The following is a 15308-nucleotide window of genomic DNA, read 5'->3' as shown; positions in this document are numbered from 1 at the left end:
CTTTATTTTTTAACTTTAAAAAAGTTATTATTACAAACAGGTGATATACAGGGGATTACTTATTCATAAGTTAGGTGATGAGTACATTTTTTCTTGGACAATATTATCCCTCTTTGTCCAAATACATAGAACTTCATGAATTCCTGTGAGGAGAAAGACTAAAATATTTTCAACTTATTATGATCCCAAAGTGGGAAATACATTTTGTAAATGTATTACTAATGCTTCATTAATCACTGTAGAAAGTTCCTTTTTTCTCTCTTTTTGGTTAACATTCAGTCAATAATAAGATTCAATGAACCAATACTCTCCTTTCTGTATTACTTTTAGGTGAGGTAAGAGTTGGTTTCCTGCCAGTTGCTGCTGGCTCACACCTGTAATCCTAGCTACTCAGGATGCTGAGATCTGAGGACTACAGTTCAAAGCCAGCCCTGACAGGAAAGTCTGTGAAACTCTTATCTCCAATTAACTACCAGAAAACCAGAAGTGGCACGGTGGCGCAAGTGGTAAGAGTGCTAGCTGTGAGCTGAAGAGCTCAAGGACAGCGCTCCGGCCCAGAGTTCCTGTACTATCACTGTATCTTATCTGAGTACATTGGAAACTGTACACACTGGTGTTAGAACTAGGGAAGTGAAAGGGAATATCAAAATCGAGAGACAAAGGATAAAAAAACAAATGACTCCAAAAGCAATACTTGCAAAACCATTTGGTGTAAACCAACTGAACAACTCATGGGGGAGAGGGAAAGGGGGAGAGGGAGGGGGAATGAGGGAGGAGGTAACAAACAGTACAAGAAATGTACCCAAGGCCTAACATATGAAACTGTAACCTCTCTGTACATCACTTTGACAGTAAATAGAAAAAAAAAAGAACCTAAAAAAAAGTTTTCCCTGTTCTACACCAAAGCATACTGTGAAGCATACTAGCCACTAGAGGGCAGCACAGCACATGTCTCTTGGGAAAGGCAGCTGCCATTAACAGAAAATTGGTTGGGCCAAGAATTTTTCTTCTAGCTTTCTTTTCTTTTCCTTTCTCCTTCCTCCCTCCCTTCCTTCTTTCCTTCCTTCCTTCCTTCCTTCCTTCCTTCCTTCCTTCCTTCCTTCCTTCCTTCCTTCCTTCCTTCCTTCCTTCCTTCCTTCCTTCCTCTCTCTGTGTCTCTCTCTGTCTCTCTCTGTCTCTCCTTTCTTTCTTTCTCTGCCTAGCTTTCTTTAAAGAAAGTATTCAGGTAAAGTTTTGAAAACTGCAGTATGATTAAAAAAGAAAAAAACTTATGCATATTTAATGTATATAATTTGGTGATGAAGATAACTGTAACTTATGAAATCAACATCATGATCAAAATAATAAAATTGTCCCTACTACCTTTAAAAGTTGCTTTCTGCCTGGTGCTGGCAACTAATGCCTTTAATCCTAGCTGCTCAGGAGGCTGAGATAGGAAGATTGCAGTTTGAAGCCAGCCATGGCAAGAAGGCCTGCAAAACTCTTATCTCCAATTAACTACCAAACAAAGCTGAAAGTGGAGCTGTGGCTCAAGTGATTGGGCTCTAGCCTTGAGGAAAAAAGCTCAGGGATAGTGCCCAGGCTCTGAGTTCAAGCCCCAGGACTTTCACAGTGAAAAACTTTCCTTCTAGCATGTTACTATTATGGTCGCTATTATTGATATAAACATTTAACACAAGATTTTCACCTTTGAATGTGGTGTATACCTAATGGAGTATTATTCAGCTGCCATAAGAATTAAATTGTGCTGTTCAAAGGAACATGGGTGGACTGGAGAACGTGTTGAGCAACTTAAGCCAAGCTCAAAAAGCCAAGTATCAAATGTTTTGGTCCATATTCAGAATCTAGGTGTAAGATGATGATGGTGATGGTGATAGATGTGAGTGTACAAAGGGGGATTGTAGGGCCATTATTAGAATGGAGGTGGCAGGAGAGGTTACTTAAGGTCAAAGTATGTTACTTGTATGTATGGAGATAGCAAAAAGGAACCCAGCAAACATAAAGAAGGGGACAAGGAGGTGAGAGGAGGCCTTTCTGAAACAGAGTGGGTGGATTTGCTCAAAGTATATTGTACACATTTATGTATGAAGTTATCATAATGAATCCCCCTTGCAGCATCAATATTTGCTAATAAAACTAATTAATAAATGCAAACATGGGAAATAGAGGTGAGGCTCAAGCAGGCTGGCTTTGAACTGCGCTCCTCAGATCTCAGCCTCCTGAGGCGGTGCCTGGCTACATTTTCTTTTTTTTTCTTTTCTTTCTTTCTTTCTTTCTTTCTTTCTTTCTTTTTTTTTTTTTTTACATTTTCTTATATGTGATATTATCCTGTTTCTCCCTTATTTCACTCAGCATAATGCCTTGAAGATTCATCAAGGCTGTTGCAAATGGCAGGATTTTCTTCCTTTTTAGTGTTGAGTAATATTTTATTGTATGGCTTGTGTATGTGAGTACATGCATGTGTGTGAGTACGTGTGCACGTGTGTGTGTATGTATGTGTGTGTGTGCACACAGATACTGGGCCTTGAACTCAGGGAGTCATGCTCTCACTTGGCTTTTATGCTTAAGGCTGGTACTAAAATCCCTGATGACTACACTTCTACTTCTGCCTTTTTGTGGGTTGTTTGGAGGCATGAGCCTCTCAGATTTATCTGCTTTGGCTGACTGTGAATTGTGATCCTCTGATCTCATCTTCTGAGAAGTTAGGATTATAGGTGTGAACTACTTGTACCTGGCCCATTATATATTGGTGCCATATTAAAAAAAATCCATTCATGTATTGGTATAGCTTTGGGTTGCTTTCAAGTCTTAGCTATTGTGAATAACATTGCAATAACTAAAGATAACTCTTTGAGATTGTTCACCCTTTGTCCCACCATTTCTGTGCTTCCTCTTTCTCTCCCCAAATCAGTTAAACTTACATAAAAGACAACGGGTACAGAAATCAGAAACAGTAACAGAGGAAAAAACAGAAAAGAAAAGAAACCCCACAAACAGTAAAATAAGAAACCTCTTGTTTCCATTTCTTGAAGTACATTTCAATAAGCATCATTTTATATGATCATATGCACATAGATACTGAACCCTTCTGATCCTGTCCTAAAAATATTCTCCTTTGGTATCAGTGCAAATGTTCAGAGTGCTGTTTAATAATCATGTCCAAGTGTGTGTAGGGAACTCTGAAGCTGAGCTGTAAAATCTGGAAAAGGTTTGCCACTTGAGCCACAGTGCCACTTCTGGCCATTTATGTGGTGCTGAGGAATTGAACCCAGGGCTTCATGTATAGGAGGCAAGCACTCTTGCCACTAGGCCATATCCCCAGCCCAGTGTGTACATTTCTTATCATTTTTTTTACCTCCTCCTTCGTTTTCTCCTACCTTCCACCTTCCTGGTTCCCTCCACACCCTCCCCTGAGATGTACAGTTGGTTTACAGCATATTGTCTTGTAAGTATTGCTGTTGCATTGGTTTGCCTTTTACCCTTTGTCTCCACATTTTGGTGTTCCCCTTCCCTAGTTCTGATAAATGTACATACAACACCCAGTGTACCAAAGTCAGTTACAGTGACAACAGGGGTAAAAGCATGAGGAAGAAAGTCCAAAGAAAAGGGCACAATTTCATAGGGTATGTTGAAAATAACAATATCAAAGATAAGCCACTTATTTCCAAATCTTGTAGTTCATTTCTATTAGGATCATCTTATGTGTTCATCTATCTATACATTGCTATTAAGCTATTATGCTCCTCTGCTAGGACTTGGGGCTGGAGACCTTGTAGGTTGGACTGAAGACCTTGACAACTTGGCCTTGGAGCTAGATAAGGACTTCATGTCTAGACTTTCTCTGGGTTACAGTCTCCTCTCAAAAAAGTAGGCTGGTGGCTCACACTTGTGATCCTAACTACTCAGGAGGCTAAGCCAGCCCAAGCAGAAAAGCTCCTGTGAAATGCTTATCTCCACTTAACCACTCAAAAACCAGAAGGGTGCTGTGGCTCAAAGTGGCTGCATGCTAGCCTTGAGCAAAAGAGATCAGGGACAGTGCCCCGGCCCTGAGTTCAAGCCCCATGAGCACCACCACCACCAACAAAAAATAAGGGAACCAGAATTTGTCTCTGACAAATTCTGTTTTAGTTCTGGTTGTAATATTAATATAGATGCTTTATTTTTTGTATTTATTCATGGTAACCTTCCCTGTGTGAACTCAAATATATATGTTTACTTGTGGGGCTCAAAGCTCAAGTGTCAGTGAGACTTGGGACCCCTGGGCCCCACTGATTTTCATCTCTTATCTCTCTATCTCTACATTTTCTAATTTTCTTTGGCTCTTTTTACAATCCATTGGGCTTACTAATTATTCTAATTATTACGAATGAGGGAAACCATGAAGCCTATGTTTCTTTGGGTCTGGCTTACTTTGCTTAGTATAATTTTTTCCAAGTCTTTTTATTTCCTTATGAATGTCATTCTTTCTGATGGAAACATAGAATTATACTGTTTATATATAGCACATTTTGTTGAACAATTCATCCACTAAGGGGCATCTGGGTTGATTCCATATCTTAGTTATGGTAAGCAATGCTGCAATGAACATGGTCGTACTGGTAGCTTTAGTGTACCGTGGTTTGTGGTCAATTGGATGGATGTCCAGGAATGGGATTGCTGGTCAGGGACTCTCTATGCTTAGTCTTTTGAGGAATCTCCATATCTGCTTTCCACAGTGGTAGAACAAGTTTACATTCCCACTAACAGTGTAGTAGAGTTCCCCTTTGGCCACATCCTGGCCAGCATCTGTTATTATTAGTTTTCTTGATAATGTACATTCTTACTGGGGTGAGGTGGAATCTCAATGTTGTTTTGATTTGCATTTCTTTCATGGCCAGAGATACTGAGCGTCTCTTCATGTGTCAATAGGTCATTCTTATTTCTTCTTTAGAGAAGTCTCTTAAGTGTTTAGCTCACCTATTAATGGGGTTGTTGTTTCTTTGAGGATTTGTTATTGGGAGGTTTATTTATTTATTTTTTGCCAGTCCTGGGGCTTGAACTCAGGGCTTGTGCTCTGTCCTTTGCACAAGGCTAGTGCTCTACTACTTGAGCCACAGTGCCACTTCTAGCTTTTTCTATTTATGTGGTACTGAGGTATTGAACCCAGGGCTTCATGCATGCTAGGCAAGTATTCTACCACTAAGCCACATTCCCAGCTTGGATAGTTTACTTCCTTGAGCTCTAAGTATATTTTAGATATGAGGCCCTTGTCTGATATATAGTTAGTAAAGATCTTCTTCTGTTCTGTGGGCTTTGTATTTATCTTGTTAGCTATGCCCTTTGCCATGCAGAAACTCTTCAGTGTGATGCAGTCTCACTCATCCACCCTTTCTTTGATTTGTTGTGATTCTGGATCTTAGGAAGTTTCGACCCATGCCAAGAAACCCTAGTGTTTCTCCTATCCTTTCCTGTAATATTTTCAGAGTATCTGGTCTTACATTAAGGTCATTGATTCATTTGGAATTGGTTCTAGTGTAGGGTGATATATAAGGATCTAGCTTCAGTTTTCTGCACATATACAGCCAATTCTGCCAGCACCATTTGTCGAAGTGGCTATCTTTTATCCATCCTGTGTTTTTGGCTTCCTTATTAAATATTAGGTGGCTATAGGTCTGAGGGTTCATTTCTAGATCTTCCGTTTTATTCCATTGGTCCTCAGGCCTGTTCTTGTGCCAATACCAAGCTGTTTTTATTATTAAGGTGTTGAAGCTTGGAATTGATACTCTTATAGAAGTGTTCTTCCTGCTAAGGATTGTTTTTGCTATTTGGGGTATTCTATTATTCCATATGAATATTTGGATTGCCTCTTCTATATGATTGAAGAATGTTATTGGGATTTTGATGGGTATTGCATTGAATTTGTAGGTAGCTTTCACCAGTATTGCCATTTTTGTGATGTTAATCCTTCCAATCAAGGAGCATTAGAGGTTTTCCAGTCTGCTGTAATGTCCTTTTTCAGGTTTTAAAAGTTTTCCTAATTACATTTTAACAGCTGCATAATTTCATATTTTCTTTGTCAATTCATCTGATTCTGTTTTATTGTCATGGATAATACTGATATGAACATTTGTATAAGCATGTCTAGAATGTGTAAACATGTTTATAATTCTCTTGGGTTTATATTTATAAATGATATTTCTGGGTCATATGGTAATTCTGTTTTATTCAGAGAACTGTCAAATTGTTCTGTAAAGAGGTGTGCCCATTTTATATTTCTGTTGGAGGGTTAATTTTCCATATCATGACCTACACTTGGTATTTACTGTGTTTATTGTATTTTATTTTTTTTTTAACTCAGGCCTGGGTGCTGTTTCTTAGCTTTTTTTCTCAAAGCTGGCAGTCTACCATTTAAACTACAGCTTCACTTCTTTGCTGGCTAATTGGATAGAAGAGTCTCATGGACTTTCCTGCCCAGCTTGACTATGAACCTTTATCTTCAGAACTCAACTTACTGAACAGCTAAGATTACTGGTGTGAACTATCAGCAACTAGTATGTATTACCTGTCTTTTGAGTCTAGGTTTACTTGTGTTTGTGAACAGTGTTTTTTTTTGTGGCTTTTATTGCCTTTATTTAGTGAGTAATGAAATTGTGTATCTTTTTATGTACTTATTAACTGCTTGTGTAACTCCTTTAGATAAGTGTCTATTCAAATACTGTATTTACAAAAATTGGATTGTCTTTTATTGTGGAATTGTAAAAGTGTTTTATATATTCTGGGTACTAAACTCATCAAATATTTTCTTTTATTCTGTGAATTGTCCTAGTATTTTCAATTTTCTTTAACAAAATACTATAAACTAAAGTAGCTTATAAGGAATGGAAAGGAAGTAGGTACATTTAAACAACTCAAAATTTATACAATGTATATTTGTTAAAATATCACATATTACCCCATTAATATATACAATTATTTTTGTTTATTTATTTATTTTTGCACTAGTACTGGGGCTTGAACTCAGGGCCTCTTATTCTTGAGAGCTTGTTTGGAGGTTCTAGCAGGGGAGGGCAGCTACTCTATACCCTTGACCGAAGACTGGTCCTCCTCTATCGGGGATGGTCGTCCTCTTTGACCGAGTGCGCAGCTTCAGGAGGGACGCACATGGAGCGGTGAGGGAGGAAGGGGACACCTGCCTAGCCAGCCAGATCAGCCGAATCAACCCTGGCGATCAATGGGGTGACAGATGTCGCAGCCAGATTGCCCTCACATCCAGGGCCTCTTATTCTTGTTCAGCTTTTTCTTTTTTTGGCTGAAGGCTGGCATTCTACCACTTGAACCACACCCTACTTTTAGCTTTTTGTTGTTATTGTTGTTGTTTGTGCCAGTTTGGTGTCTTGAATTCAGGGCTTGAGTGCTGTTCCTGAGCTCTTTTGCTCAAGTCTAGTGCTCTGCCACTTTTTGCTTTTTGGTTGTAATTGGAGGTAAGAATTTCATGAACTTTCTTGCCTGGATTGGTTTCCAACTGCAGTCCTTAGATCTAAACCTCCTGAGTAGCTAGGATTATAGGTGTGAACCACCAGCGCTTTTCCAGCTTTTGCTGACTATTGGGAGATAAGAACCTCACAAACTCTTCTAATTGGGCTGGCTTTCAAATCTGATAATCAAATCTCAGCCTCTTAACTAGCTAAGATTAGAGGTGAGAGGCACTGGCACCTGGCCAATCATTTTTATTAGCATTCATTAATTATACAAAGGATGTTTCATTGTGACATTTCTATACATGCACACAATGTATTTTGGTCAAACTCACTAACCCTCTCTTACTCTTTTACTCTTCTCACCTCTTAAAACAATTTCAATACATTTCATTGTCTCAGGTTCCCCACCCCCATTTCTTTTCCATGCCAGTACTAGGTTATAACTACATAATCTCAGAATTTTCACTTTTGCTAAGCTATTTTTTGCCCATGGCTGGAGCTCTACCACTTGAGCCATACTTGCAGAACAACTTTTTGCTGATTGTTTTTCTGCCAGGGCTTGCTTTGAACCTCTATCCTCAGATTTTAACCTTCTGAGTAGCTAAGGATTACAGGTATAATTGCCAGTGCCCAGCTTATCACTGATTTATTTTCATGCATGGAAACAAACTACTTTGATTATATTTATCCTCATTCACCCTCTTTATTAGTCTTCCCTCTCTCTCTGAAACTTATCCCAGTCTATTTTGCTTTCCTGTCATTTATTTTTTAGTGCGTATTTATTGTACCAAGGGATTTTATCATAGTATTTTAGATGTGCATATAATACAATTTTAAAGCACTAGTTTTAAAATAAATTTAAATGGCAAAAGATCCCCAAACCATTTTTAAACATGGATGCTGGGTATTGTCCTACTGTAGATTTTCACCATGTAAAGATTGTATCTCTAGTTGAATGAAGTTACCGTGAAGACCTGTAATGATGGAATGATGGAACCTAGGGTGTCTCAGTGGGAGGGCGACTCATATCCAGATTCACCCTTCCAATGAGGACAGGCTTTGGAAGAGATTCACCAGACATTGAAAACAGTGCGCCGAGGTTTAAGTAGCCAGTACCAAAAGATGGGCCCAGTTTCAGGTCAAACACATGACCTCTGACTGCTTGGACCAAGAAGACCATGGAAGGAACTGATACATCTCCAACTTGTTCTTCATTAGAGCTTATGAGCATGGTGTAGTACTGGGGCTTGAATTCAGGGCTTACACATACTTGCATGGCTTGCTTGCTCTCTCCTGTAAGTGCTCTATTACTTGAGCTATACTTCCAGCCTGACTTTTTTGGTTAATTGGAGATGTAGTTTGCAAGCTTTTCTGCTCATGCTGGCTTCAAACTATAGTCCTCTATATCTCAGTTTCTTGAGTAGCTAGGATTACAGATGTGAGCCAGTAGCACCCAGATGGCATAGTTTTAACCCATACAGTTTTTACTAACTTTCATTCTAAGGAAGACATTTCTTAGGGCACGTTTCATGTCCTTATTTCGGAGACTATATATCAGCGGATTAAAGAGAGGAGTCAATACTGAATAAACAAGTGTGAGGACCTTCTGCATCAATGTTGGGATGCCATATGTAGGACTCACATACATTACCATGACTGTGCCATAGAAAAGAGACACCACAAGTAAATGAGAACCACAGGTAGCAAAGGCCTTTTGCTGACCAGCTGCAGAAGGAACCTGAAAAACAGCTTTAAGTAACAGAATATAGGACCGAAGAATGTACGTAACAGTGCAAAAGAGGACAAGAGAACTCTGAGCATAAAAAATAGTTTCAGTAATGGGAGCTGGGGCACAGGACAGAGCCATCAATGGGTCCATGTCACACAGGAAGTGATCAATGATATTAGAGCCACAGAAGGGGAGTTGGGAGATTAAGAAAATAGGGATTGGGTATCCAAGGAATCCAGTGAGCCAGCATAAAGACACCAGAATGCCACAGAGCCGCCCAGTCATGATGGTAGGGTAGTTCAGGGGGCAACAGATAGCCAGGTACCGATCATAAGCCATGAGTGCCAGGAAGAGACATTCAGTTGTGCCCAGTGAAAAGAAGAAATAGAACTGGATGAAGCATCCAGAAAAAGAGATGGCCTTGGTCGTGGAGAGGATGTTGGCTAGTATGTTGGGAACAGTGGAGGAAACATACCAGATCTCAAGGAAGGCAAAGTTTCCCAGCAGAAAGTACATGGGAATGTGGAGTTGTGGGTCCCATCTCACCGCACAGATGATGGCTCCATTTCCCACCAAGGTTAAGACATAAACCACCAGGAACAACAAGAAGAGGAACATCTGGGTCTTCCAGCAACCCGGGAACCCCAGCAGGATAAACTCCGTCACAATGTGTGTTGCTGATCTATTCATGAGGCCTAGGTCTCTGAAGAACAGAAGTATAATTTTAACCCTTATCTCTCTGCTTTCAAAGTATCTCAAGGACTTCATTGAGAAGGGAACTTGAGCCATATAGAAAAAGACATACATATAATGAAAACAGATGAAAACAAACTACCATATTTTGATTTGACTGTATCTCAGTAATTTTTGCCAGAATCCAATGAAACTGGAATTATCTATACTAGTGATACAGCTAGATCAATGCCTTCCTTTTTTCCACTTTGATTTGTAAGTCTTTTTTCAGCTTTTAATATTTTTTTCAGTACTTATGAGCCTCCATCATTTCATGCACCAACAATTTGTTTTCTATACCCTTTTTTTTTTGTCGGTTGTGGGACTTGAACTCAGGGCATGGGCTCTGTCCTTGAGCCTCTTTGTGTTCAAGTCTACACTCAGTGCCACTTCCAGGCTTTGAGTGCTTGGAGATAAGAGACTCATAGGGACTTTTCTGCCTGGGCTGGCTTCAAACTGTGATCTTTAGAGCTCAGCATTCTGGATAGCTAGGATTACAGATGTGAGCCACTGACACCTGGCTTTTCTTTTTCTTTCTTTCTGGTTTCTTTTGTTTGTGTGCTGGTACTAGGGCTTGAATTCAGGGCATAGGGGATATCTCCTTGCATTTTTGCTTAAGGCTGGTGTTCTATCACTTGTCACAGCTCTACTTCCAGATTTTTGGTGGCTAATTGGAGATAAGAGTCTCATGGACTTTTCTGCCCAGGCTGACTTCTTTGAATGGTCTTGAGTAGCAAGTATTGCAGTTGTGAGCCACTGGTACTAGTCCTACCTGCTTTTTTCTTTTTTAATTCAGCTCAATTACAAAAGACACATTTCAAAAATGACTGGTTTGAGGTTAAGGCTTTGGTAACAGAACAAACAACTTACTGCTGCATGGAGGTTAAATTCAAAACAGGACAATGGTCTTTCACAATAATTTTGTTTTGTTTTTGTGCCAGTCCTGGGACTTTAATTCAGGGCCTAAGCACTGTCCCTGGCTTTTTGCTCAAGGCTAGCATTCTACCACTTGATTCATAGCACCACTTCCGGCTTGTTCTGTTTATGTGGTGCTGAGGAATTGAGCCCAGGGTTTCATGTATGTTAGGCAAGCACTCTACCTCAAAACCACATTCCCAACCCCTTTCAGAATAATTTTGCAGATGAAGTTGCCTTTATTTTTTCCTTAAGGATTTTCCTGTTTTCTTGGTCCAGGATGGGGACTCAAACTTGATACCTGACATTTTTGCTCATTGGCTAGTGTTCTACCAACTGAGTTACACCTCGAACTCCAGATTTCCTTTTAAAATTTATTTATTTATTTATTTATTTATTTATTTATTTATTTATTTATGTATCCATCTGGAGGTTTGAGCTCAAGGCTTCATGACCTTGTCTTTTTTTTTGTTCAAGTCTGGCATTTTACCACTTGAAGCTTTTTGCGAGTTAATTGAAGATAAGAGTCCTACAGTTCTGCCTGGGAAGGCTTTGAACTAGGATCTTCAGATCTCAGATTCCTGAGTAGCTAGAATTATAGGAATGAACTACTAGTGCCCAGTTTAGGATTTTTTTTTTTTTTTTTGGTGCCAGTTCTGGGGCTTGTCATCAGGGCCTGATCATTGTCTATGAGATTATTTTGCTAAAGGCTAGTTCTCTGCCACTTGAATCATGGCTCCATTTCTGGCTTTGTAGTAGTTAATTGGAGATTAGAGTCTCATGGACTTTTGTACCTGGGCTGACTGAACTGTGATCCTCAGATCTCAGCCTCTTGACTAGGATTACCGATGTGAGTCACCAGCTCCTGGCTCAGTTTAGGATTCAAAAAATTCGTTCTAGCTAGTTGAATGACACATGAAAAACTTTTACCATCAAATAGCCTAGCATTAAAGAACAAGTGAGAATATATATATATAATATGTATACTATATATATATATATTTACTTTATTTTATTTTTTTGCAGTCCTGGGGCTTGAATTCAGGGCCTGAGCACTGTTCCTGGCTTCTTTTTGCTCAAGACTAGCACTCTACCACTTGAGCCACAGCACCACTTCCTGCTTTTTCTGTATATGTGGTGCTGAGGAATTGAACCCAGGGCTTCATGCATGTTAGGCAAGCACTCTACCACTAGGCCACATTCCCAGCCCAAGAATATTTTTTTTTGAACACCTCTGTTTTCAAGTGTTTATTTTCATGTTTTTATGTACAGTACATGAAACACTATATTGCTTTTCATATTTAAGTCCTACCTAGATGAAATAAAGAAAATTATGATTCCGGGCTGGGAATGTGGCTTCACGGTAAAGTGCTTGCCTAGCCTTTGCTAGCCTTGAGCAAAAAGAAGCCAGGGACAGTGCCCAGGCCCTGAGTTCAGGCCCCAGGACTGGCGAAAAACAAAAAATAGAAAAAAACAAAACAAGAAAAAAAAAGAAAATGATGATTCCAATACAAAGACTTAGTTTATTTAGTGAGTGTTAGGGATGATGAAAAAAAGGAGATCTGAAATAGAGAGGTGATCCTCAGGTTTGAAACTCTGGGCCTTATGTTTACTAGACTTGTGCTATACTACTTGAGCCAAACCTCCACTATTCAAATGGGTTTTACCTACAATGTGTCTGTTGGAGTTAATTTTGTTTACTGAAAGGAAGGAGAGAACATTTTCCAAAATTTGGATAGAAAAGCAAAAATTTATGTGTTTATGAATGTAGCTAACAAAATGTAGAAATAATATATGCCTAAACAACAGAATAATCTTGTAATTGGTTGAGACACACTTCTGCCTCCACATTTTATCGGTTAATTGGAGATAAGGGCCTCATAAACTTATTCCCAGACTAGCTTTGAACAATAATCTTACACTTCCAAGTAGCTAGGATTACTACACAGGAGCTACCAGTGCCCAGTTAAAAAATGGTAATTTTCCTATTGTGCTTCTTATTAATTTTATATCTCTTACCTTGTATATTGAAAACATCAGACTTTGTGAAGATTAGAAGGAAATAAAATTTGAAAGGCAATGAAGAGCACAGACTTTCCTGCCTGAGCTGGCACAAAACCCCCATAAAAAAAAGTACAATCTTTCTTCACACTCCCAACCTCAATTTGTATAGAATCCCATCCTCTAAAACTTCTAAAACGACTTTCTAGGAACAGGTCAGTAAAGTAGAATATTTACCATTTTATGAAATAAACACACTTTTCTCATATTATGGGGCCCCATAAATCAGTTTGACTTGCAGTCTCAGGCACCAGCTCTTTCATGTATTCTGAACACTTAATAAACCTACCAGGCCAACAACCCCAAGTGTGACACCTTGATTAAATGCTCTTCTTCCCAAGACCCCTCACTTAGTGTATTGTCTTCCTAGGTAGCTCTGAGAGGAAAAGACTAACTGATTACTTCTAGAAAGTAAGATTGTTTCCTGAGAGAGGATCCCCAATATTTCTAGCAACCACATGAGTAGAAAAAAAGCAATAGAATGATCTTTTACAACTTATCTCTTAATAGGAATGGCTCAGAGTAGGGGCTACTTTGCCACCCAATGAATATGTGTCCTATACTCACATATATAATGTTCACAGTCTACTATTATATTATCTCTCGGAATCTCTACAGAAACATAGAGTATTTAGGTTTTGTCAGTCCTGGGGCTTGAATTCTGGGTGTGGGTGCTATCTCTGAGCTCAAGGCTAGCACTCTACCACTTGAGCCACAGCACCACTTCTGGGTTTTTCTGTGATCAATTGGGGATAATATTTTTGAAAATAACAGAGTGTCATGGACATTCCTGCTCAGGTTGGCTTTGAACTGTGATCCTTAGATCTCAGCCTCCTGAATAGCTAGGATTATAGGCATAAGCAACTAGCACTTGGCAGTTTTTTTCTTTTAAACAGAAGAATATGGTTCCTAAGTTGGGCACTAGTGCTTTATGTCTGTAATACTAGCTATTCAGGTGGCTGAGATATGAGAAATATGGTTCAAAACTAGCCTCAGCCGAAATGCCCTAAAGACTCCATTTCCAATTAATCAGAAAAAAGTATGGCTCAAATGCCAAAACACCAGCTGTGAGTGAGTAAAAAAGCCATGCAAGTGTAGGAAGTCCTGAGTTCCATCCCAGTCTTGTTAAAAAAGAAAGAATGCCTTTGCCAGATCAGCTTTTGGTAAAGCATGGGCATATGGAGCTGGACCTCACCTTATCAACAGCGTTCTTCTCCTCACTGGCTCTGTGAGGGAGACTCCAGGTCAGGAAGTTACATAAGGGGATCACTGCACTCCCTTCATACTTGGAGACTCAGCAGCTTGCCTTCCATGAGTTTTTGGAGATATTTATCGTGCAAGTTGATAGTAAATGTTTCCTCTCAGGAATTGTTGCAAAACCCTCAAGTCTCCCTAAGTGGTCTCGGTGGAGCACATTCTTTTTCCAACCTTTGGGACTCTCCTAAGATATAGTACATCTTTGTTGCTCTCTTCTGACTCGATTATGTGGTCTACAGTTAAGAAAAGAGAGGAGTCAAGGGAAATCCAAATTCTAGGAGGCTTTCTATTGGAAAAAGATTGCATTCCATTAAGGGATCACTCTTTGGGTATCTGCAGATACCCAAAGGAAGAAGCCTTGTATACATGAAGCCCAGGGTTCGATTCCCCAGCACCACATACATAGAAAACGGCCAGAAGTGGTGCTGTGGCTCAAGTGGCTGAGTGCTAGCCTTGAGCAAAAAGAAGCCAGGGACAGTGCTCAGGCCCTGAGTCCAAGGCCCAGGACTGGCAAAACAAAACAAAACAAACAAAAAAATTAATCAATTAGCAATTTGCATGGGTGAACCAGGAGGTTGTTATGTGAAGTGAACAAGCCAGGCACAGAAATACAATCAGTGCATGATCTCATGTATGTACAATCTATAAAAGCCAGGTTATCAGGGCTGGGGAGAGAAAGGGAGAAAGGGAAGAATTGATTTACGTGTACTAACAACAGCAAGAAAAGAGCCTATCCAGGCAATCAAGCCCAAAGCCCCCTCCTCTAGAGGTTCTGTATCCTTCCCTTATGGCTTTGAGCAATCCTGTACAACAGGTCCCTGGATATCACATTATCATGGCAGTTGTGCATGCAGTTGTGCAATGGGCATCATGTCATGGGCCATTACCCTAAAGACTTGGACAATAACAATGGGCTGATTGGATCATAGAGGTGTGTGTTAGAATGGACATTCAATCAGAAAGTCTAAATGACACACAGAGAGGCTGTGACATCTATGTGGTGCCTCTGATTTGGTCTGGGCACTGCCCACACACTGTCCAGTGATCTTTAGATCATGTTTCCTTCTTAAGGAAACTTTATGAGCCAGGGATGCCCTTTCTTTCTTTAATAAATCATTTTACTTCTTCCTCTGGGTCTATGGACTTATACTTGGAGA

At 39.7% G+C, this 15308-nt stretch overlaps 1 protein-coding gene across 1 annotated transcript; it reads right to left on the bottom strand.

Annotated features, from left to right (window-relative positions):
• Positions 1-8925: 8925 nt before the first annotated feature.
• Positions 8926-9900, bottom strand: LOC125357925 (olfactory receptor 11H4-like). The gene has a single exon (XM_048354765.1). The coding sequence runs from the start codon at positions 9874-9876 to the stop codon at positions 8926-8928; it is 951 nt and encodes a 316-aa protein (XP_048210722.1). The 5' UTR covers positions 9877-9900.
• Between the last annotated feature and the right edge of the window lie 5408 nt (positions 9901-15308).

This window comes from Perognathus longimembris, chromosome 10, assembly GCF_023159225.1.
Source record: "Perognathus longimembris pacificus isolate PPM17 chromosome 10, ASM2315922v1, whole genome shotgun sequence".
Taxonomy (NCBI): domain Eukaryota; kingdom Metazoa; phylum Chordata; class Mammalia; order Rodentia; family Heteromyidae; genus Perognathus; species Perognathus longimembris.
This window is presented reverse-complemented; position numbering and strand designations above follow the sequence as displayed.